The 22,429-nt window shown below is 45.3% G+C and overlaps 1 protein-coding gene across 1 annotated transcript; it reads right to left on the bottom strand.

The window, feature by feature from the left end:
• Nucleotides 1-7,112: 7,112 nt before the first annotated feature.
• Nucleotides 7,113-21,871, bottom strand: NMS (neuromedin S; the record flags this gene model as incomplete). Its single annotated transcript, XM_082492501.1, has 9 exons — nucleotides 7,113-7,200; nucleotides 9,273-9,309; nucleotides 15,440-15,470; nucleotides 16,663-16,704; nucleotides 17,144-17,179; nucleotides 19,966-20,025; nucleotides 21,102-21,152; nucleotides 21,548-21,603; nucleotides 21,799-21,871. The coding sequence occupies 9 exons, from the start codon at nucleotides 21,869-21,871 to the stop codon at nucleotides 7,113-7,115; spliced, it is 474 nt and encodes a 157-aa protein (XP_082348627.1).
• Between the last annotated feature and the right edge of the window lie 558 nt (nucleotides 21,872-22,429).

The following is a 22,429-nucleotide window of genomic DNA, read 5'->3' as shown; positions in this document are numbered from 1 at the left end:
GCTGCAAACACCTACTAGGGGCCATGCTATGAGAAGGCAAAGAGAGAAGAGCGTTGGTATTGGGTCAGTTGCAGTATAACTGGCTGCTATGGGCACTGAGGATAAGTGATTTATAGGGTGGATAGGAGACAAACGTTGTTTTGAGGGCAGCCATAAGATCAGCCACTGCTATATGTGTAAACAGGGCAACTTTTGGCTAGAGATCTAGAGGGTGAAACGGTGCTGAAGTACTGACCTGCACCATAAATCAAACCCTCCAAGCTGCTGTCTCGGAAAGCAAGAGCAGCTCCTCGGGGGGCTGCTGCATGTTTTTCTACAGCAGTTTCCATCAACACCGACTGTGTGAGCCACATTTGAAGAAAAACAGTCCCCAGTTTCCTGTCAGGCTGATGGTTACGTTTCACGCTGTGTTGGCTCCAAGGCTTGCTCCTGCCCTGTCCGAGCCAGCCACCCGCAACACGGGTGCCCTGCAGCAGCATGGCCTTCTGCAGCTCCTGCCGTGCTGCGCTGCTCCTCTGTGGTACCAACACAGCTGCTTACGGCACTGCTGCAAACCAGGCTGCTGCTGGGCTCATGTGTTAAACCTTTCTGTTTTTTGTTTTTTCTTTTTAAAAAGCAAAACTCACATCAAACTACTTGTGTGTGCCTTTCACAGTGGTGCTGGCGCAGCTCAAGGGTTTGAATGGGGGCAGGAAGAAGAGACCGAGGGTGGGATGATGGCTGGAGCTGCTGAGGCAGAGAGTTCCTTCAGTACCTCTGCGCTGTGGGTTGTGCCTGTGAAAGCCCCATGGGTAATTCCAAAGGTCTCTGCCTGGAGCGAAGTTGTATCACACCAGATATGAGTTGAGATGACCCACGGAACAGGAGGTTTCAGCAAATCCCTATGGCCTATAGAAAAAAAACACCAAAAAAGGGAAAATCAATGGAGGCCTTTCCCCAGGTCTCAGCTTTTCTGCAGAGGAAGCAAAGCTCGACCCTGGCTTGTGTAAGGGATTGTCCCCCATCTTGAGGAGCTGTATGGCCTGTGCTGGGACAAGCTGTCCAAGAGGTGCTGCTGCTGCCCAGGGTACAGGGCTCAGCCTGAGACCCAGTCAGAGGGAAAGCAGCCATCGGGGTGGCGCTGGTTGATCTGTCTGTCTTTGATGACAAATAAATAATTTAATACATCTTATATTAAACTCATCTAGCGTTACTGGAAAGTTTATACAGGTTTAAGCATGATGGCAGGCTCCAGGCATCCGGTTGCTCCAGAAGCAGCAAACTTGGGAAGATGTGGTTGGCCAGGGCTGAGTGCCCCATAGGTGCTCTGGGGTCTGCAGCTCACCTCTGCTAAACCACAAGGAGGGGAGAGGCATCACCTTTGGCAGTGGCTCATCCTCGTTTTCTTGGCAAAACTCAACAGATAAGAACAAACTGGAGGAATACTGGAATGGGGCGGTGGCACGGGCAGCTGACAGGTCCAGGGAGAGCTATGGGGAAAGAGCATCCCTGGAATACACAGGGGTCCCAACAGTAGTCATACAGCTCTGCTCTGTCTTTAGTGATTAGAGCTGGCCTACAGACATACTGGTTCCTGGTTCCTTGCTGTGGCTCTCCTGGCCTCTGTGCTCACTGCTACAGTTTTTCTGTTGTACTTCTAAATGTAGAACCAGCAGTGCATTCATTCCTGCTTTTTTGTAAGTTCTCAAGACAACTGAAAAGATAATGCCTGATGTTAAGATATTCATTTGGGGGAACTCATTAATTCTCCCAATTCTGTTTCTCTTCTGGAGCTGTGAAGGCTATTCTGTCTTTCTTTGAAGACGGACATGCTTACAACATTATGCATGCTTCGATGGGGTACTTTCGAGCTTTTATTAAAAAAATCCATTGTCAGTTTGAATACGCAATAAAACATATATTCAGTCTGCTTGTGTATCTTCAGCCCTGTTCATTACCAGGTTGTACATTACTGTACCCCAAAGAAATACCTTGATAATATGTGAAGCACATGGTTGGTGCTGGGTCAGACTCCGCTAATGTTTCCAGCACTGCTGCCAGCTTCACTTCTTCCTCCGTCTCTATTCCTCAGCCCTCCTTGCTGTCACAACTTACGTGCTTCCTTGACTTCAGGGGGCAAATTGCTTATTAACTAGCTAATGTTCAGTGACTATTGTGAGGCTGTTGAGTGTTAGAACTACTGGAAATTACTGCTTTGTGTATACAAGCAGCTCATTAGACTCCCAAACAAGGGGTTATAAGAAGAGAGTGCGTAGGAGAGAATGGCACAGCCATTTCCAGCATTGCAATGAAAAGTGTGTTCTTTCCAGCTTGCTCCAACTATCTGCGTGGCTTTCTTTGCAGTGCTGTGCATAGCATCTGTGAGAATATTGTTGCCAACAGTATCATGGTGGGGTTTCTTAATCGTTCTACCCCCAAAAAAAGACAAGTTCACTTAAACTCAGCTAGTAACTATTTTAATGTTTATTATGCCTGCAAATAACTTGGCAGCTGGGGAGAGGAGTCAGTCACGCTCTTAGAAATGTGTAACCAACGAACCAGGAAAATGTGCAAGCTGACCCTGTGTTATCTCTGTGCTCTGATCTCCCTTGAAAGTAAGGAATGGGGGACATAGTCACTAGGCTGAGTTAGATTTTAAATGCATTTGTTCAAGTGGCAGACCCAGAAAGAGCATTCACTGCGTAACATTGCTAGCTGCATCCTTTCCCAGGGTGCAAGCTCCCTGGCTGCCAAACTAAGGAAGCTGCACACGTATTCTCAAACGTCGTCTGATCTGGGTCTACCTCTCTTCTTCCAGAGCACCGCAATTGAGGTGTCTTTCTACACGTGCCCCTGATTTGGGAGGTTTTCATGAAGCTGCCTACAGCTCAATATGGCCTCTATACTTTCTTTCAGACTTGCTGCTGTCAGCCCAAGGCATTAGCAAGCTCTGTTGCTAACAGCCTGCCCTGGAGGTGTGTTATCCCAGCACCTTGCTTTGCACTGCATGTTGAATCTGAACTGCCACCAAGGTCTCATGGCAAGTGAAGGTGCCACGCAGAGCAACCACAGCAACAGAAGGAGGGAGCCTGACTCTGGTACTCAGTGGTTCGGTAAACCAATGGGGACACTGACATTTCTTTTTTCCTTTTTTTTTTTTTTTCCAATGTCTAGTCCAGTTGTGATCTCAGCCTGTGAGTACACTTCTGAGTATCATCCCACGTAGCAATAAAAGGCAGAGTCAACAGGTCTACCTTGCCTAATACAGAACACAAGAGAAGTGCAAGTTAGCAACCTGAAAATAGCTGTTCTTCATCTAGGTCAGAGGAGAAACTTGGCTCTTTCTCTTCATAGCATGCACTGAATCCAGGGCACTGGTTAAGCTGGAATTAATGACACAAAGGAGCAAACAGTGAGGGGCTGTGTCAAGCCGTCACAGCACTTGGCCGACTTTTTCTTTTGAAACTGAGATACAGCTGAGTCTTTCAGAAATGCCCAGAAGACAGTGAAAATTGCTGCTTGAACTAGGAAACAGATATTTTTATGAGCTTCTCTATTCATTCAAACATCATGCAGTTGCTTGATGAGGCTTAAATCATACTTCACTAGCTGAATTCACCGAGGAAGGTGCTCGCTGCTGTAAGGGAACGCAAACATAGTCCATGCATCTGTTGAGGAAACATTAAGCATCTGTCACTTATCCCTGTCCCTCTCCCTTCCCAAGTTTTAACATCCTTACTTGTTTGAGATTTAATCTTCCTTTATTGATATCTCCTTTCAGGGTCATTGTAACACATTAGATAATGTACCTGGAACCCAACCTGTCCAGGGTACCCTGTAGATGTATGCTGCTCACCGGGACACTATTCAGTAGTAGACCTGGGCAGCTTGCCTCAGTGTGCTCCCTATTTACCAGTCTGGGAGCTTCTTGCTACGTATTATCACACAGCCCTGAGTCTCACTACTATTTAGGTTTAAGTCTGTTTGCATTGGTGGAGATACACTGGTGTGAAACTGTTCTGAGATGTGGATCTTGGCCTGCTTCTGGCTGAGCACTTCCCTTGTGCCCTCCTGATGGGCATAAGGGGCTGTCTTCCACAAAAAGACAACGGCAGCAATACTAAATCCCGGTAAAACAATATCCTTGTGAACAACTGAGTGCTTCACCATCACTTAATACTGCCAATTGAAGCATTCTTCTGAGAAAGTCAAAGATGTGCCTGTTGGGACTCCTCATGTCTTTAAGCTGTTTCTCTTTGAAGATCACTCTCTCTTCAGATAGACCTAGTCTTCCTTCCTCTGAAATCGTGGCAAAAGAACCAGGAACTGGTGAAGCCATGTTTTCTCTTTTAACACAGATCACAAATCCAGTACTGGTCCATGGTAGAAACGAGTATACAAGTTACTAAGAACTCAAGAAGGAGTCTATTCCCCCTTCTACCCTCTGTAATCCATCTCTTTTCCTTTGTGGATACATTTTTTTTTTTTTAATGTCAGCTTTGTAATTTTTAAAAAAGTAAAATGACTTTTCCACATCCAGGGCCTTTGAACTTACCTTCACTACATTAACAATCTACAGTTCCTCTCAAAAGAAACTTGCTCTGGTACCTGCTTCACAGCATGTTCCTCCTCAGAGCATATCCTTTGCCTCCTTTGTCTGTACCAGGACACTTCGTGCCAGGGCAAAGGGAGGAGGGAAGAAGAGCTAAAGTAGAAGTTGTTGTTGGGAGAAACAGTGCTGAAGTTGTGAGAAACTATGACATGGGAGAACGGAGATGAAAGTGCTGTAAAAATAGAAAGAGACGTAGCCAGCGAAGGAGAGAGCAGCTTTATGCAGGAAGTGAACGTAAAATTTCTTGTGTGAAGTAGCGTTTTGTGATAGAATAAAGCAAAACAAATGATACTTCCCTTCATGGCAGGAACGACTGGGTGGTGTTCTTTCGTTTATGCTATAAAGGTTGTCAAGCAAGACGAATGTCAGGGTACTTTCCAGCCGTTCTGACTGTGCCTTTATACCTGTTGTCCCATTACCTACTCAAGAGGACCACTGATATTTTCCAGACGTATTGTTCCTTCCACAGCGCTTGTTAAAGGTGAATGCAGCTCATTAAGCTTTGTACCAGCCCTGGCAGGGGCCACCAAGAGATCAAATGTCTGCTGCTGAAGAGGAAACAAACAGTTATGACACTTCACTGCTGCTTTGTAACACATCAGCAGAGAAATGATAGATGCTCAGAAACCTGGGGATAGAACGAGAAAAGTTTTTTTCATTAGAGGTGTGACCGGTCTGAGCGGGTCGAATGCAGAACTGGGCTTTGGCACCTAGTTTTGCAAAACGGACATTGAGAAGTACTTAAACATTTACTGGGGTAGGGCTACTTACGCTGATAAATAAATATTGATGCATTAAGGTAATTAGATGACCGCTTTTATTTGAGGGTAAATTTAAATGTAAGGATAAATTCTCTCATTTGATTAGAAGGTAAACTCTGTGAACAAATATGACGAGTCTGTTACAGTAATTAATGTAATTATTCTAGACATAGTGATCAGGAACAAATTCAGACAAATATCCAGATCATCAACATTTGGTTTCCTTGGAAGGTCAGGGGTTTATCCAGGTTGATTAATAGACACTTTTGCAGATTTTGAAGGTGTTTCTGAAGAGAAATGAACTGGGTAGCATAGCAAAACTTTGAGGCTAAGTAACCATACCCTTGTTTCACAAAGGGGGAAGCTGAGTCAGGTGGGAAGGTGCCATTTAGGTAGTGCACATGCCTAACTTCATACCTACAGGTAAGCCCCTGCTCAACAAAGCCCTTGGTAAGTATGGAAATCATGCCCTTAAGTGGTTCAATGAAATGTAGGGTTACCATTATATATGAAGAGAGCCAGAACTAGAGCTCAGACATCCAATTTCCCATTTTATGCACTCCATACTCAGCTGCCTTATTCACTTCAGTTTTTGGCCTTCCTCCTAAGAAAACATCATTTATGGCAGCACACAGTTTGCTTGCTAATCCATCTGTCCTCATCTATTAACTTCTGAATCTGTGGAGCAGTTCTAGGCAAATATGATGGAGAGCTGAAACCACAAGCTGATTCCTACCAGTTGCATGCAAATAGGTAGGTCTGCAAAAAAAAGAGCTCCAGTGTATGCCCTGACAGAAATAAGGGCCACAGCATGAAATTATACTAATGAAATGATAATAAAAACTATCTTTCATTAAATCCCAGAATCACAGAATGGTCAGGGTTGGAAGGGACCTCTGGAGATCATCTAGTCCAACCGCCCTGCCAGAGCAGGGTCACCTACAGCAGGTTGCACAGGATGGTGTCCAGGCGGGTTTTGAATGTCTCCAGAGTGGGAGACTCCACCACCTCTCTGGGCAGCCTGTTCCAGTGCTCTGCCACCCTCAAAGTAAAGAAGTTCCTCCTCATGTTAAGATGGAACTTCCTATGTTCAAGTTTACAATACAATATAGGAGATCCTCCTCGAAGTACAAATCTGATTGATAAAAATAACTTTGCTAGTTGTGTTGATCACAGGAGTGCTCATTTACTTTGGTAAAACAAGTCATTAATTGCATAGTAGTTTTGCACATGACTAGTTCTCTCATATCTCATGCTACAGATTTCAGCTTAGGTCTAGTCACCTGTAGCCAAGGCTGGTACGTGACTTAGTTGTAAAACAAAGCAATGAAAAATTTCAAAACACAGCTCCTCCGGCACCTTTCTTGTTACTGGTGCTGCAAAACACGTTTGTCTTGATGTAGTGTTACTTTCCTAACTCAATTGTGGTGTGGTGCAATTGTCTGTCAGGGAAAATGGATGTTTTCAATAACACACATTAGAAAATGTGTGTACGTGGCACTCCACAATTCAATGAAGCTGTGGGCAGATGGAAGCATGGAGATGAAGCAATGCCTGGAAAAGCTCTTCTTCTTCTACCTGCCGAGAGGACTGACACTGTTGATGGATGTCTCAGTTGGGCAGAGTGCCTGCAGTTCACCCTGCGCTGAGATTTGTGCGTTTATGTGCTTGCCACCTCCTGTCACCTCCGCTTTCTTTATATGGAGAAGAAACGTCCCAAGTTATGGCCTCGGCGAGCTTTGTCCAGGTGCGCACAAGGGCTATGTAAAGTCCGAACTCATTTGTTGCCCGAGTGAGGAGCGGATGAAGCACAGCGCACCCGTGTAGGGGCCGATCTGCCTCAGCTTCCTGCGTCACAAATTTCATATTGGCGTTGCCCTCTGCTGACCGGTCCCAATATTGCAAGGCTAAACACGGTCGTCCTCTTGGACGACAAGAGCCAGCTCTCTTGCAAGTGGCAAAAGAGTGACTTTGGGGTGCCTTAGATTATACACGGTCTGTGGAACTCTACAGACTATACACAGCTGTGGAAATGAAGGAAAAGATGTGGTATATGACTACCGAGTTATAATCAAAGGCTATATTTGGTGTTTATGTATGTAGCAGAGTCTCTGATGTAGTACCTGGAGAGGCCACGCTGCCCAGCAGGGTGGGTGGCTGCAGCACGTCCTTGCACTCCGGGGTCACGAGAGGAAACGTGAGCTCAGTTCTATGCTGAATGAGGCTCCTGGATTTTGTTACTCTTCTGATGGGTCATGCGTGATTGCTGGTCCTTTGTGCTCTGCCGTTGGTTCATGCGTGTTCTGCGTTTTTGCATTTCTGTTGGAAGTTCTAGTCCATATTTAGGTCTTTTTCTGGTGGATGTTTAGATAGCTGTACTCCAGAAGCATGCATCCCCCCATGCAGTAATTCAGCAGGCATTACCTGAACCGCTGTACAGAAACCTCTGGGTGCAGAGGCTTTGTGGTAAAGATATTATAAAGATATTATAAACTTTTTCCTTTCAAGTTTGCCATATGTTCCCCTTCAGACTTTCTCTATTGATATCTCAGCAGATTTAAGGCTAATACACAGATGATATTTGGTGTACAAGGTTCTTTGCCCCAGAGAAATGTCAAAATTTATATGGTGAATCATAACTGGCTACGAGATCAGTCACATTTTTGTTCCTGCGCTGTGGAAGAAGTAAATTCAGAAATGCTTGGAGAAGAAGACTTGGCAGCTACTTCTAGTTGTTCAGTGCAGAAATATATCAGGGTGATAGATACGTAGATAGAGACAGTTTATGCAGCCCAACCCGGTCAAATACATGCTTTTTAACCTGTTTAATAAGGTAGAGGGGTGGCAATTGCAATGCGTGAGTTGTCTGGAACAGGTAAGACAAGTCTTCAGAGCGATCTCCACATAAGCATCCATCTCGGCTGCCAGTAGAGATCCTGCAGTCACTGCTTGACTCCGAGATCCCAGCAAAGACATAACCACTTCATTGCTGTGTTTAGAATAATAAGCATATCCATCTAGTAGCTGGAGTTCATTCGGCAGCCTCACGTGCACCAGGAAAGCTGGAACAGGACACTGGCAGCTTTTGGCCAGCCTGCCATCTACCCAACTGGCCATGTTAAGCAAATAGTTTTAAGCCTCCAGCAGGTAGATTTGCAATTTCTGCAGCTACTTCTGTCCCGTTACCAGCTGAGAACTGTGAAGATGAGACAGGCAGTCAGCTCAGGTGGTTTTAGTTCCTAGCTGGTATTGCATGTCACGCGTACATGGCAGTCATCTCACTGGCCATTTGTCAGCCCTTATTGCCAGTCATCTGGATCCTCTTGTCACATTTTCAAAGAACTCCAGTTTGTGTGCAGTCTTGAGTTTTCAGGACCCAAATGGGCTTTTCCATTTTTTCAGTAATATTTATTTCCTTTTCCATGCCGGCATGTTCCTTCTGGAACAAGCGTTCCAGAAGCAAAGACAGTGTCCTTCCCAGGGCTGCCCTGCAGCTCCAGGCACGTACAGCTCCGGGAGGCAGGTGCCACTTGTCACAGCTCTCGGTGTGACAAGCGTTATCAAGAGGCAAAAGTATGTTAAGTATAAGCGCTGGGCTCTCTAAGACTGAATCTTCCACTTCTCCAGAAGCAGCCAGAGCAACTTCTATCTGAAATATGCTAGATATTCTGCAAAACAATGGTACTAATCTTTCATTAAATTAAACATAATTAGGAATAAACGTTGCACCATGATCTAACACTGAGGAGAGAAAATTCTGCTTGCAGTTATTCCAGAGCTGGGACTCTTGTAACTTAGACTCCAAGTCAGTCCCCCCAGAGAATTTTTATGACCAATAAAAGGTAACTCTGCCTATCAGTCAGTGCTTCCTTCTCCTGATTGACAGATTTAATGTGAATCTTTCTTCATTTTAAGCTTACCTCTCCCGGCAGTATCCATCCATGGGCATGGTGGATACTGCCAGGAGTGGTAAGCTTAAAATGAAGCATTTTATCATTCCCCTTTTCAAACTTTCCTTCTCGCAAATCAGCGCCACTTCATTCAAGGTACCAACTTTCCTTAACCTCTGCCTTTCCTCTCTGCTGGGCTCTCTCCTGTTGGTCCCCCTCTTTCTTCTCCAGCGCTACTCTGTACATGAAGTCTTCCCTACAATCAGTAGTGCAATACATCCCACGTCAGAGTCTCTACAGCTTCTTATTCATTCAACATCATATTTTTGTGTTCTCCCCAACACTGTGATATTTGGCTGTCTACAATTACCCACCCCCTTTACTGCAAAGCTGCAATTGATTATTCTTCAGTACGTGTAATACCTTCCTTTCATCCTCAGAGAGCCCTACATATTTTTTTCCAGATGTATCTTTGCCAAGACCGTTCTGAATGCTGGTTGTCCTCCAGCCCTTGCCGTCCCTCCCAGCTTGCCGTCTCCTGGAGACGTAGCAAGCGTGCTCTTCCCTGTGGGAGCCGAGAAGGGAGTGAGGCTGTCCGAGGCACCGGAGCACGAAGGGACCGGAGACAGTGAAGTAAAGCACCGAGAGGTTTTTCTTCTTGTGCTTCGTGTTCTGGCTCTTTGGCGAGCGGCATGTCGTGAGGCTGGGGGGCACTTGCTCCCCCCCGGGGAGCGCATTTCCAGGTCCTTCGCTGTGCGCTCTGCTGAGCAGCGCCCGGCCGAGCCCAGCTCGAGGGGGCCGGGCTTCTAGTGCAGGGGGTCCTGGGCCAGCCTAAAGCGATTTTCGAGGCAAGCTAGGCGGCATACACGTGTGCGCTCCCGCATGTGCCTGCCTTTGTCTCTAACCACGTGCTCCAAGCTGTGGCAACTGGTTTCAGGAGTTGATTAAGTGTTAGAAATAAAATCCCCTTTTGCAGCTTAAACGTACTGCCTCTCAGTGTAATTGAGTCTCCCTCCTTGCTCCTTTTTATTGTAAGAGGATGGATAAGCATCGGATTTACTCTTCTAAACATACTCATCACTTTCTATACACCGCCGTGTCACTCTTTGTCTCTTCTCTTGCTGACAATGGGAACTGAGTTTTCAATTCCTTTCCTTGTGGAAATTTTTCTTTGCTTCTTATTGTCCTTTGTCACCTGTGTCTGGGCTCCTCAATTTCTGCTGTGGGATTTGCAGTGGGATGGTCAGAAAGGGTTTCAGGCCAGGGGTGACCTTTACATTTCAATATTATTAATCTCTCCTATTCCACAGGTGACAGGGAGCGAAGGTTTCCACTGAGCAGTGAACAAGAGCTCTCCTGTGCATTTTACAGAGGAACCACAGTTACTACAGAAATATGACTGAGGAACCTAAGCTGGTTCCTCACCTGAAAATCACCAACTATTTATCAGTCTTATTTAACCAGTTTCAAGGCCCAAATAGATGTTATTCTTGAAACCTCTTGTGGGTGGAGGAAACCACTGCTGATCGTGAGAGCACAGCATGAGTTGCCTATGGTATAGTGTTGCTGTAGGTTAAGTCCAGCTGGCAGCTCAGCCCCACGCAGCTGCTCACTCTCTCCCCCAAGTTGGGATGGAGGAGAGAATTAGAAGGGTAAAAGTGAGAAAACTCATGTGTTGAGATAAAGACAGACTAATAGGTAAAGCAAAGCAGAACAAGGAATTCATTCCCTGCTTCCCATGGGCCAGGCAGGTGTTCAGCCATCTCCAGGAAAGCAGGGCTCCATCACGCCTAATGGTTACTTGGGAAGACAAATGCCATCACTCTGAACGTCCCCTCTTTCTTCTTCTTCCCTGAGCTTTTATTGCTGAGCACAATGTCATATGGTATGGAATATCCCTTTGGTCAGTTGGGGTCAGCTGTCCCGGCTGTGTCCCCTGCCAACTTCTTGTGCACCCCCAGCCTGCTTGCTGGTGGGGTGGGAAACAGAAAAGGCCTTGAGGCTATGTGAGCACTGTTCAGCAATAGCTAAAACATCCCCCTGTTATCAACATGATTGTGGTCACAGATCCAAAACACTGTACCATACAAGCTACTATGAAGAAAATTAGCTCTATCCCAGACAAAACCAGTACAAATAGGGTTGTTCAGCCCAGAGAAGACTCCAGGGAGACCTTATAGCTGCTTTCTAATATCTGAAAGGCACCTACAAGAAAGCTGGAGAGGGACTTTTTACAAGGGCATGTAGTGATTGGATGAGGGATAGTGGCTTCAAACTTGAAGAGGGTAAATTTAGAATAGATATCAGGAAAAAAAATTTCACAACGAGGGCAATGAGGCACTGGAACAAGTTGCCCAGGGAAGTTGTGGAGGCCCCATCCCTGGAGGTGTTCAAGGCCAGGCTGGATGGGGCTTTGAGCAACCTGGTCTAGTGGGAGGCGTCCCTGCCCATGGCAGGGGGTTGCAACTAGATGATATTTAAGGTTTCTTCCAACCTAAACCATTCTATGATTCTAATTCTATGATTCCTGTGCAACCTGCTGTGGGTGACCCTGCTCTGGTGGGGGGGTTGGACTAGATGATCTCCAGAGGTCCCTTCCAACCCTGACCATTCTGTGATTCTGTGATTCTATGAAATATTTACGTGGAACTGAGCAAAACTTGATACTGTTCAGCTTTGGTCTCTGAGATGAAACAGACCAGAAGTGGCATTGCTGTGCTTTTGTATCATTATCTCATATTTATCTGCACTACCACGGTGCATCCTCACCACTTGCTTTTGGCTTAGCTGTTTCCTCCAGAGAGACACCTCAGCTGGCTCCAAATACTTGAGGTGCTGGAAGAGCCACAATCTGCTTGGTAGTCTTTCCATGGGCTAATAATTTTGAGCAGGATTTGACAATACAGTGAACAACAACGAAAGTGTGCCGTGAGGGCACAAACAGGCCTTAATTGCCCTGATCAGCCTCCCTGGGAAACCCTCACCCCATCAGCACTCTCTACCCAGGTGCAGGCACAAGAGATACAGTTCAGCCAGGGCTTGACCCTGTTAGAGACTGAAATTCGTATCATGAAATTGCACTCATTGCACAGAATAACTGAGGCTTGCAGAGACCTCAGGAGGTCTCTAGTCTGATCCCAAGCAGGAATTCAGTCCAGGTTTTGTCTACTCTGGTTGTGAAAACCTCCAAGGACTGGACAGCACAACCTCTCTGGAGGACCTGTTGCACTGCCTGGATGTCTTTACCTCTCTTGCTTCAACTAATGCATGGTGCTACTTGTCCTCCCACCCCACACTGTGAGGACCCTGTCTCCTCGATGACCCCTTGTAGGCACTGGAGGGGCTGTTGGGTGCCCTTGAAGGCATCCCTCCTCCAGGCTCAACCAGCCCCTGCATCTCCTCATGGGTCAAGGCCTCCAGTCCCCACCACCTTGGAATCTCTCCATGCACTCCCTCCAGTTTTTCCATGCCTTTCAATGCCCTTCCTTTCCACAATACATTGTGGGGCCCAAAACTGGACACTGTACTCTAGACATGGTCTAACAATTGCCAAATAACTCATCACTTCCATCTATCTACCAGCCAAACTTCTGTTAATACAGCCCAAACTCAGTAAAAAAACCCACAGGTTTCCCAGGGTTTGTTTTTAAAGACAGAAAGCTCCCAAATCCAGTTCACATGTAGCTGCGCCAGCATAACCAAGATGGTACCATGCGATGGTACTAGGACTGAGTAGCCAAGGAGGGGAAGGGAAGATAACAAAGGGCTTGAGTCAGCCAATGCTGTGTTGAAGAATCCCAACCTGGTGTGTATCCCCAGATCCCGGCTTTTACTATGCTCATTTCTTCCTAAGTAATTGCTTAGTACTTCAAGTTTTCTGCCCATAAATGTCTCCACGTACCAAAACACATCACCCCACTCCATACAGTGCAAGCACAATTGGCTGCACCACAGGTTTAAGTCCATGATTTCAGTAAAAAGGGCAGACGTTCAGAATATCTCTCATAAGCGACTCATTTGTGCTTTATGATAGCCAGGAAGGCAAGGCTGAAAAAAAATACAATCATCTGATCAAATAGTGCCTGTGTGTAACCACAGTACTTGTTCCACTTCTTTCAAAGTGCTTTAGATTCATCAGTTATCATACTTGACCCCTTAGTTATTCAAAATAAGAATTAAATCATTAAAATGTCCATCAGATTTTAATATCTTGTCATGCTGTTTGGGATGCGTATTCTGAAATGCTGGGGAGATATATTAATCTAGTCAAAAGGGCAAGCATATCATTCATAACCCTATTAAAGAAGATGTTATAAATATAAAATGCACTGTTGGATTTGAAAATTATATTCAGATGATTGATTTCCTTTGAATACAGTTGGAACCAGGCAATGCCACACTACAACCCAATGAAATGTAGTACCTGCTTCAATAAAAAAGGCCAAGAAGAATAATTAGTGATTGCAAGTTTATTACATGGAACAGCAAATTCCAGACAACTGAGTCACATAACAGACAGCCAGTGCAATGGGAAGTCTCTTTTCTTTGTATAAACCAAGTCATCAAGCCGGTAAATTGACCCATGAGCTTCATATTCCATGGTACTCTGAAACAAATTAACACGATATCATATTCTGTGTTGAGATGTTGATCTGAATATGACTTCACATTCAGTTATGCATGTCTGGTCCTTCCCAAAGTTAGAAATTAACTAGCTTCAAATTCTAGCACCAAAAGATTAGGATGGGTGAGAGTTTGGAAGTTTGGATAGGTGCCCAGGTCTGTTATTGGTTATCAAACATGAATCCTCCCTCCTCACACAGTCGTCTTTCTACCATGTCCGAACTCCACTGTCCTTCTTTCAGGGTATGGAGGCATGGCATGCATCTTGCAGCCCGGTTGGCTGTGGATAAAATTTACTGCTATATATAAGGTTAGGGCACCATTACAGGGCAGTGGCTTCTACACTAGCCATTTAATGAGATCCGTTTGATAATATAGCAATTCTGCTAAAAGAGCAGAGTACTTCACATAGAGTACTGTGAAGCAAGTTTACTGTAATTGGTTTTGAACTGTTTTGCCCAAAAGCTATAGGGACTCTCTCTCTGTTTGGCTTATCTTAATGGTTGTCAGCTCATGCTTCCAGTTTTTCTTAACAGATCTGGGCAGCACTACCTGTCCCTACAGGTTTCATAGCTATGAAACACTTCCTGCACACATGCGTACCTCACAACGCAAGAACAGCTGCATTGGCTCAAACCAGAGGTCCATATAGCCCCTTATCTTCCATTGGTCCATGAGAAGCAATGGACCCCCAGGGCAGTGCCCAAGACCAGAGCAAGGAAGTAACGATGCCACTCTACAACACTCTCCCAAGTCTTTGGTTCCTTTCTTTCTGAAATGGTTTAATCCTGAATATACAGGATTGTGTTTTCTTCACAGTTTTTCTTTCCTAACCTTCTGTCCCCAAAAAAAACCTCAACCCTTTCAGTCAACAGTTGGGAGTAATTCTTCTGTTGCAAACAGAAAATGGTGCTTTTTTATTATAGAGTAAAAAAATGGAAAAAGAGATTGAAAGAGGGCACACGTACACTGTCCATTTCCCATTAAAGCTCACTAAGACCTTTAATGGGCACTTTCAAAGATGGATATGCAAGTGCTAGGTGCTATTATTAGATCTCATTATCTTCCTTCCTTACATCCCCACCCCTGCTCTTTCTAGTTAATGTTTACCTCAAAAGAGGTCCTAATTCTGATGTGAGGATGACTTCTACCTGTATGCAGAGACCTATATTAGTGGGCTCTCATGCAGGATTAGGTGACTGAAGGTCTCGGAAAAGACAGGAGTCTAGCTTTTGTGTTCCAGGTACAATTTACACCCTCTGTTTTCAAACTTTATAATTTCTGTACCATTTCTATCACTTTGCAGAGGATGAAAGCTCCTCCTTACTGAATCTTAAAGAGAGAAAAAAACAATCCTATTTTCAACAGCGTACACTGTAAGTCTCTGAGCACGAAAAAAAAATGCATTTCTGCCCAGACACCTTCCAGAGACCATATGAAACATCCACATGGGCATCTAGGTTTGTGCTAGGTTTGTAATACTTCTCAGTAATTCCTTCTGTCATGAGGATCATCATTATTGAAAAAAAAAAAAAAACAGAACAAATTCTTGTCACTTTTGGATGCCTACTTACCACTGCCTTCGATAGTTCTTCCATTTCGAGGCTGAAAAATATAATAATTAGATGGATGTGCAGAAGTACTAAATGCCATATTTATAAACACACCAAAATCCATCTCCCCTCATGCAAACAGAGTACATAAGGCTGCAGTAAGATTTCCTTTGAAGGGACAACATGCCAAATACCGGGGGATCCATGCAGGGTTGGTTTTGCCTTTGAATATGAGAAATATTCATTCAGCCTCTGTCCAAACAGCTGAACAGCCTGGCTTTAATTATTTAAATATTAAGGGTCTTGGTCCCAATTCACTGGGGTACTATGTAGATGCCTAAGATAAAATAATAAATATAACAATAATAAAAGCATATTAATACCAGCGCTGAAAGTATCTGGCTGGACACATCTGAAGTAAGCTACAATGTAAATGACAGCTGAATTGGGACTCTGGTTACTTGCTATGACCTACTTTAACTATTTTTGGTTTTTTAATGTGTTGAAGATGTTACTAAAAACTAGTTTGGTGTTAATCACAGAGTGCGTCTAAACCAGCATATCCTGCATTAGACCATGCCATAGTTCAGCAAGCCAATGGGTGAAAAAAATGAGCGAAGTGATGATGTCCATAATTTTGCTTTGCCGTTTCACCCTGCTATGCAGTGTGCCATTGCTTACTGGCCAGACCTTTCAGACCAAGGGGATATTCAGCTCACGCACACATTTTATCTGGTGAATTTAGTGTCAGCGCATCTTGGCAGTCTCAAGAGATTCAAGCCATGTACTACTTCTGTCTTTGGATGATTTGGCTCAAGATAAAAACATTTGCAGAGTCACCTCTTCAAATGAAAAAGTATTTAATCCATTACTACCCCAGATCTCATTATCTTGTCATCTTTTAGTTGAACCAGAGCTTTTTAACCAAACGGCTCCCTAGCCTTTCAAGCAAGGGATATTTGGTCTCTACTCAAAACAAGTGCAACAGGAATTTGTGAAGGGAAACAGGCTGCCCAGGGAGGTTGTGGAGTCCCCTTCTCTGGAGATTTTCAAGACCCGCCTGGATGCAGTCCTGAGTAATGTGCTCTAGGCAATCCTGCTTTAGCAGGGGAGTTGGACTAGATGATCTCTAGAGGTCCCTTCCAACTCTGAAAACTCCGTGATTCCGTGAAACAGCTGCTCATCTATAGATATATAACATTATCTGTGATTCAGAATCTTTAAAAAGTAAGAGATTCAGATACCCTGAAAAGGAAAAAAGGCCGTCCCAGAGTCCCATGACTATCCTGCAAAATACAACACAAACAATAACAAAATACTTTAAACTCAGTTCCATAGATCTGTTGATAAATTTCGGTGTCATTCCATCAGAATATCAATAATTCAGGGCCACTTTCAGTAGCATGCAAACAAGATGTTAATAGTCCCCAATGCTCATTCATCTGGAATGCTGATTAAAAATTAATACCCAGAGGGCATTGTCAAGAACCATCCATTCTGCCTAGTGTAAATATACTAAATTACCATAATTAACAATTCACAGGCTTTAGAAAAGTGTATAAAAGCTTTACATGTGGTGGGTTGCTTTGCAGAAGCAGGGTCAGCACATCTCACTTCCCAACCACCGAAAAAAACCAAGCTGACTTGGAAAAAGCAGCAAAAGAAACAGGGAAAGGGCTGCAATTCCTTGTCCATAGCTACTCACTTGTCTTCACATTTACATACCTTCTTTGTGAACTTTGCAGCAGCAATCTGTGATTCCTGCAAGTGGATAGCGTAAGTTAATCAAGTCACTGTCATTTATTGGGTTTGTTACAGTAATCCTCCATCACTGAGGAGGTTGCTCCACTCCATGCGAGAAGGGAGAGAATATTACACATATCACAGACAGATACAAGAACAGCAGAAAATGGATCTTTTTGAAGACTGATTTTTAAATCTTGCCTTAACCAATGTTACCCCATTGGTTACCATCATTCCACACGCTTCCCTCACCGGACAGCAAAGTGCAGCCATGTGCTGGGAGGCGAAGCAGAGCTCCACCAGGAGTGGATGCAGCAGCTCTGTTCCTCAGGCTTGAATGGTACTGATAGCTCTTACCTTGTTAAAATGTGGCTGCTCTCCACCTTTTAGGCTGCCTTGGGTTTTAACCCAGGCATGACTGCTGGTTTTAAGCTCTCGCCTGCACCCTTTATTCTTCAGGAAATTGCTCATTTTTCCACTCAGCCTTACATCAAGGAATAGAAGCTTCCCCATGACTTCATGGCAGCAGACCGAGCTCAGACTCTAACAAAGCTCTGAACGTACAGTCTGGTACATCTGGTTTGGGAGCGCTCCTGCCCACGGCACAGCTGCCGGATCCCGGCTGGGAATAGCTCTGTGCGCCGCAGCCACAGTCACATCAGTGAACAGGTTTAGTTACCTGGGGTGGGCTTGAAAAACCAGCACATCTAATGAGCAAGGATGTGAAGACAGGGGAGGAGAACACAGCAAAAGCATGTGGATGGGAAACTGGAGAGGAGGAATTTTAAAGGACCAAATATAGAAGCAGGAAGGAGGGAATCGGGATTCAGGGCATGAGATGAGGATTTCTTCTTGTTAAACTGTTCTTTGTTCAAGCCTCAAGGCAATGATTTATGGAGCAACTGACATCAATTTACAGGGTTATGAAATACTACAGAAGAAAAAAGTGCTTGCTTGATCAAGCTGCTTTAAAGGATGCAAAGGAGGAGACTGCAACAAAGAGATACTGTGAACACTAGCTTTGTTCCAAGATGATTATTACATACTGATCAAAGATAGACTGACCCATGACTTACTTACCTGTGGTTTCAAATATCCTAGCTAATTTATAACAGATTAAAGTTTGCTCTGTAGAAGAAACATGGCAAAAACAGAGCTTCTAAACCGTGTGTTGGCTTGACTTTAGCATGGAACTTTCAAATCCTTATGGAGGTGACTGCAATGTTGCTGGGTTTAGATATTCAGTCCTTTTTGATTCCTTTGAAAATGCAAAATTTACCCAAAGATCAGACATTGAAACCAAATAGTCTGTTGGCTCTCCCAAAAGATTTTAAGTTCCTCAAACGGACTTCAAATCCCATTAATGCTAAAATTCCCATTGACTTTGTCTTTCAAAGTGCCGAGGCATCACTCCTCCTCTTGAAACGTCATCTACCTTCTCTACATATTATGTAACGTGGATGTTTTCAGAAATCCACACAAACATGGGATTGTGCAGAAAGTTGAAGTCCAGTTGAAATGAGTAGGATTTCGCAACTGTTTCATTGGGTGTACTACACACAGACTCGTGTTTGCAGTGTCTTCTCAAGATTCCTCACAGGCTAAGAAAATACAACTGCATGTTGTACGAGATTTGACCAGCTTGGTAAAAAATTTGTACTTTTTGCATAGCTCTTTTTTCCCTATCTCACATTTAGATTTGTTCTACCATTTAATCAGACCACACTAAGAAATCATATTGCAGATATGTAGCTGATATTAGTCATATCTCTTGAAAGGATATTGTATGAGATCCAGCTCCTAATCTTGAGGACACATGTGTGAATTTTTTGCAAAGTTAATAACTAAAATAGTAACCAGGAATAGGGCTCCATTCAAAGTTACCTGATGATTCTGGATGCCCCCTCATTAGCTAAGCTGCAGAAGTATAGGAGTCAAAAATGTCTAATAAATGTTTTTAGTTCAGTAAAGACTGAAATGCTAGAAATTTTTATACAACCAACTTCTGTGTTGTAGAGTTTTATGGCTGCTTTAGGAAAGCGTGCTTGGAATTCTAATAAGCCAAAGACACTGGCAAGAAGAGATATTGAAATGCACATCAAAATACTTTCTATTATTGTCTTGAAGGCTTTACTCATGATTTCAAAAAACAGAGGACTCAAACTCCACAAGTAAATTGGCCTTTTTAACATACCCAGGGGCTAAGTGAATTTTATGGGAAAGGCTCTTAATAAACCAGTGATAATAAAAAAGTGATATAAAGCAGAACTGACGTTGAGCTAGGTCCTAATATGACTGCACCAATGAGGAAGAGCTACACTCAATAACGCCTCAACTTAATCTTCTTGATCTGATTCAGAAATACAAAAAAACCAAGCTCAAGTAAAGTATTAAAATCAGTAAAGCAACTCATATTGCTCCATGATCAGCATGAGGCATTCAGTATGCTGTTGATCCAATGTTGCATGTATTTTTAGCATATTCAACCCTGTATTATTCAAAAGTGAGGGTCAGGTTAAAATACTGACCCCATCTGTAAGTGGACGCTTTGGTTCTTGAGCTCTGAATTGGTGAAAAAAACAGCAGTTTGATATATAATTTAATGGAGTTAAGAATTACATGCAAACTACTAAGGAGAATAAAAAATATTTTAGATACTCTCCTACATCTCCTAAACCATGATGATATTAGATTATACATTACTGTTTGGAGAGAAATGTCAAGAAGTTGGCTTTGGAGGGGTTGCTTTTTAAGTTTAAGGAGGAAGGGAGCGCTTTGAAGCGAAAGAAGCAATTACACCTTACCTCATTTGTATGCATGCTGTTGAATATGGAATAACAAAGATCCAAAACAGTGCTGGAGATCTGCAAAACCAAACAGTGCTTCAATACATTTACTGGGAGGATGTGGTGCCCATGGTTTGACAGAGAACAGGCTTGATTCTGATCCCAGTGCAATGTAAATTGAGCACGGTTCCACCAAAACCACTCAGAGCAGGGCAAGACTTACTGAAGCTACTATGAGCTGAAAGAGTAGTATTTTGTATGAGGAGAATACACACGATACTGCTAATGACTACAATATAGTCTTGTGCTATAAAGAGACCTAAATCAGCCTCTTCTATTTAAAATACATTTGCTAAGTGTTCTACAAATACGTTTGGATTTTGGCATATTTAATCTACGCTCAATTTCATCGGTAAGTATTTCAGTCAATCAGTACAATAATCTTTACCCATATACTGAAATATATCGTCCCATACTCACTGCCACAAGACAAGGATTCGCTGATGTATGCAATTAGATTAGACAAGAAATAACTAAAGCTCCAAAGGAGGTAAAATGTAAGACGCTTGAACAACTGGCTCTGGGAACTATTTTCCACCAGTCTTGGTTTACAAAACTGAAAGACTTCCAAAAGAAAAAAAAAAATATCAGCACAAAATGCTGGAAATTTCCTCATAATTGCTGATCCTACAAAGATTTTCTCTCCCCTTTGAAAATGGAAATGCCCCTTGGGCTCAGTATACAATGCAGTGGGGCTGGTCTTTCAAAGTTACTCAGCAGTCTAAAGTGTTTGCAAGGTCCGATCCAGTCACCACAGCAGAAGTGAGCTGTGAAACCACCCCCTCGATCCCCTCTCCTCTGAGCACCATCCACCCACCACCGCAGTGCCGGGACCGGCCTTTAACTCCAACAGCACTGACAGCGCTGCCACTGCGATGGGAAGAAAAGGGCATTTTTTCCTGTGCCTAGGACCGAGTTAGCTCTACGGGGAGGAGAGCCCATACACCAGCAAACCTGATCTGCTCTCCAGAGCCGCTGGCTCTCTGGAGGAGGCTCTGCCACCTGCAGCCACGGATGCTGAGGGTTACACAGGGCAATTAGTATGTCTGAAAGAAAGACCCGGCAGATCAAACAGATTACCAAAGTCAATTTACCTGGGGTTGATTAGACAGTTCCATCCACTGACTGAAACACAGTGCCAGTTGCTTTAAAAAGTAAAAGATCAGACATTAACAGCGGGGCTTTCGTACCCTGGGACCCGCATTTGAGCTCGGGGGGTCAGGATGGGCTGGTTGCCAGCCCACCGGGCGTTTGCTGGCCCGGGTATCCTCATTCTGCACCCAGCTGTGCATCACACCCCTGCCCGGACCGGTCCCCATCCACCTCCCCCGGGCAGCAAAGGGCTTCAGCCTCCCTGCTGTCTTTACCACCCACCCCAGGGATTTCATAGCGTATTTCCAGCCGGTTCCCAATTTCCTACCTCGTTTTCCTGTCTCGTTTCCCACCTTCCCTCGGCCGGCCCGGGCTGGACCGGCTCTTGCCCTACACCACCGCGCCTCGCTTTCCGAGGGGCAGGCAGGGAAGGCAATGCCGGACATACCTGGCTTTTGGGCAGGTCCACGCCGTCCCTGTAGCGCGAGAAAGGCTGGGGGAACCCTGCGGGGACACAGCGGGGGGGGGGGGGGGGGGAACACGACTGTGCCGACGTGCCGCGGGGCGCCGGGGAGCCCAGCCCCGACGGCGCCCCTCGAGGGGAGGCGACCCTTCCCAAGCTTTGGGGGTCCGCTTGTGTGTGTGAGCGTGTGTGTCGTGTGTCCCCCTCCCCGTCCCCACGCTGGGGGCGGGACGTACCTGAGCCCCGCGGGAGGGAGCAGAGACAGCAGGCGGCCAGCAGCCAGGGCAGGGCGGGCGACGACGGGGGCATGGCCGGGCGGTGGCGAGCGGGCAGGCGGATGGGCGACCGGACCGGCCGCCTTTATGGGGCCGCTCCGAGCCCGGGCCGCCGACCAGCCAATGGGCGCCGGGGCGGCCCCGCGCACCGCTCCCGCTCCCGCCGCCCCCCCGCCGCCGGCCCCCGCACCGCTCCCGCATCGCTCCCGCCGCCCTTCACCGTTCCCTGCCGTCGGACACCCGCACCGCTCCTGCCGCTTCCCCGCACGGCTCCCGCATCGCTCCCGCCGCCCCCGGCCCGGCCCGCCGTGACCGAGAAACCCCCGCCCGCGGGAGTACCGGCGTTCGGTTCGCGAGGTCCTGCCTTCGGCGCCCCGTCCCGCCGAAGCTTTGGAAAGCTCTGTCAAAGCTGTTTTTCTGGAAGAGGTGGCAGAAGGGCAGGAGGGAGGGGAGGAAAGCAGAGGCTGTGCGGGCAGAAGGGACGGAGCTGCAGGTTTGGGTTTTTTTTCGTTTTAAACTGAAAATTCCGTTTTGCAGCAGGGCTTACTGAATCCCTGGAAAGTATTTCTCCTCGGAACAGCTTGGGGAAATA

This window comes from Vanellus vanellus, assembly GCF_965231255.1.
Source record: "Vanellus vanellus genome assembly, chromosome: 1".
Lineage (NCBI taxonomy): Eukaryota > Metazoa > Chordata > Aves > Charadriiformes > Charadriidae > Vanellus > Vanellus vanellus.
The sequence above is the reverse complement of the archived record's forward strand: the minus strand, read 5'-3'. Positions and strand labels throughout refer to the sequence as shown.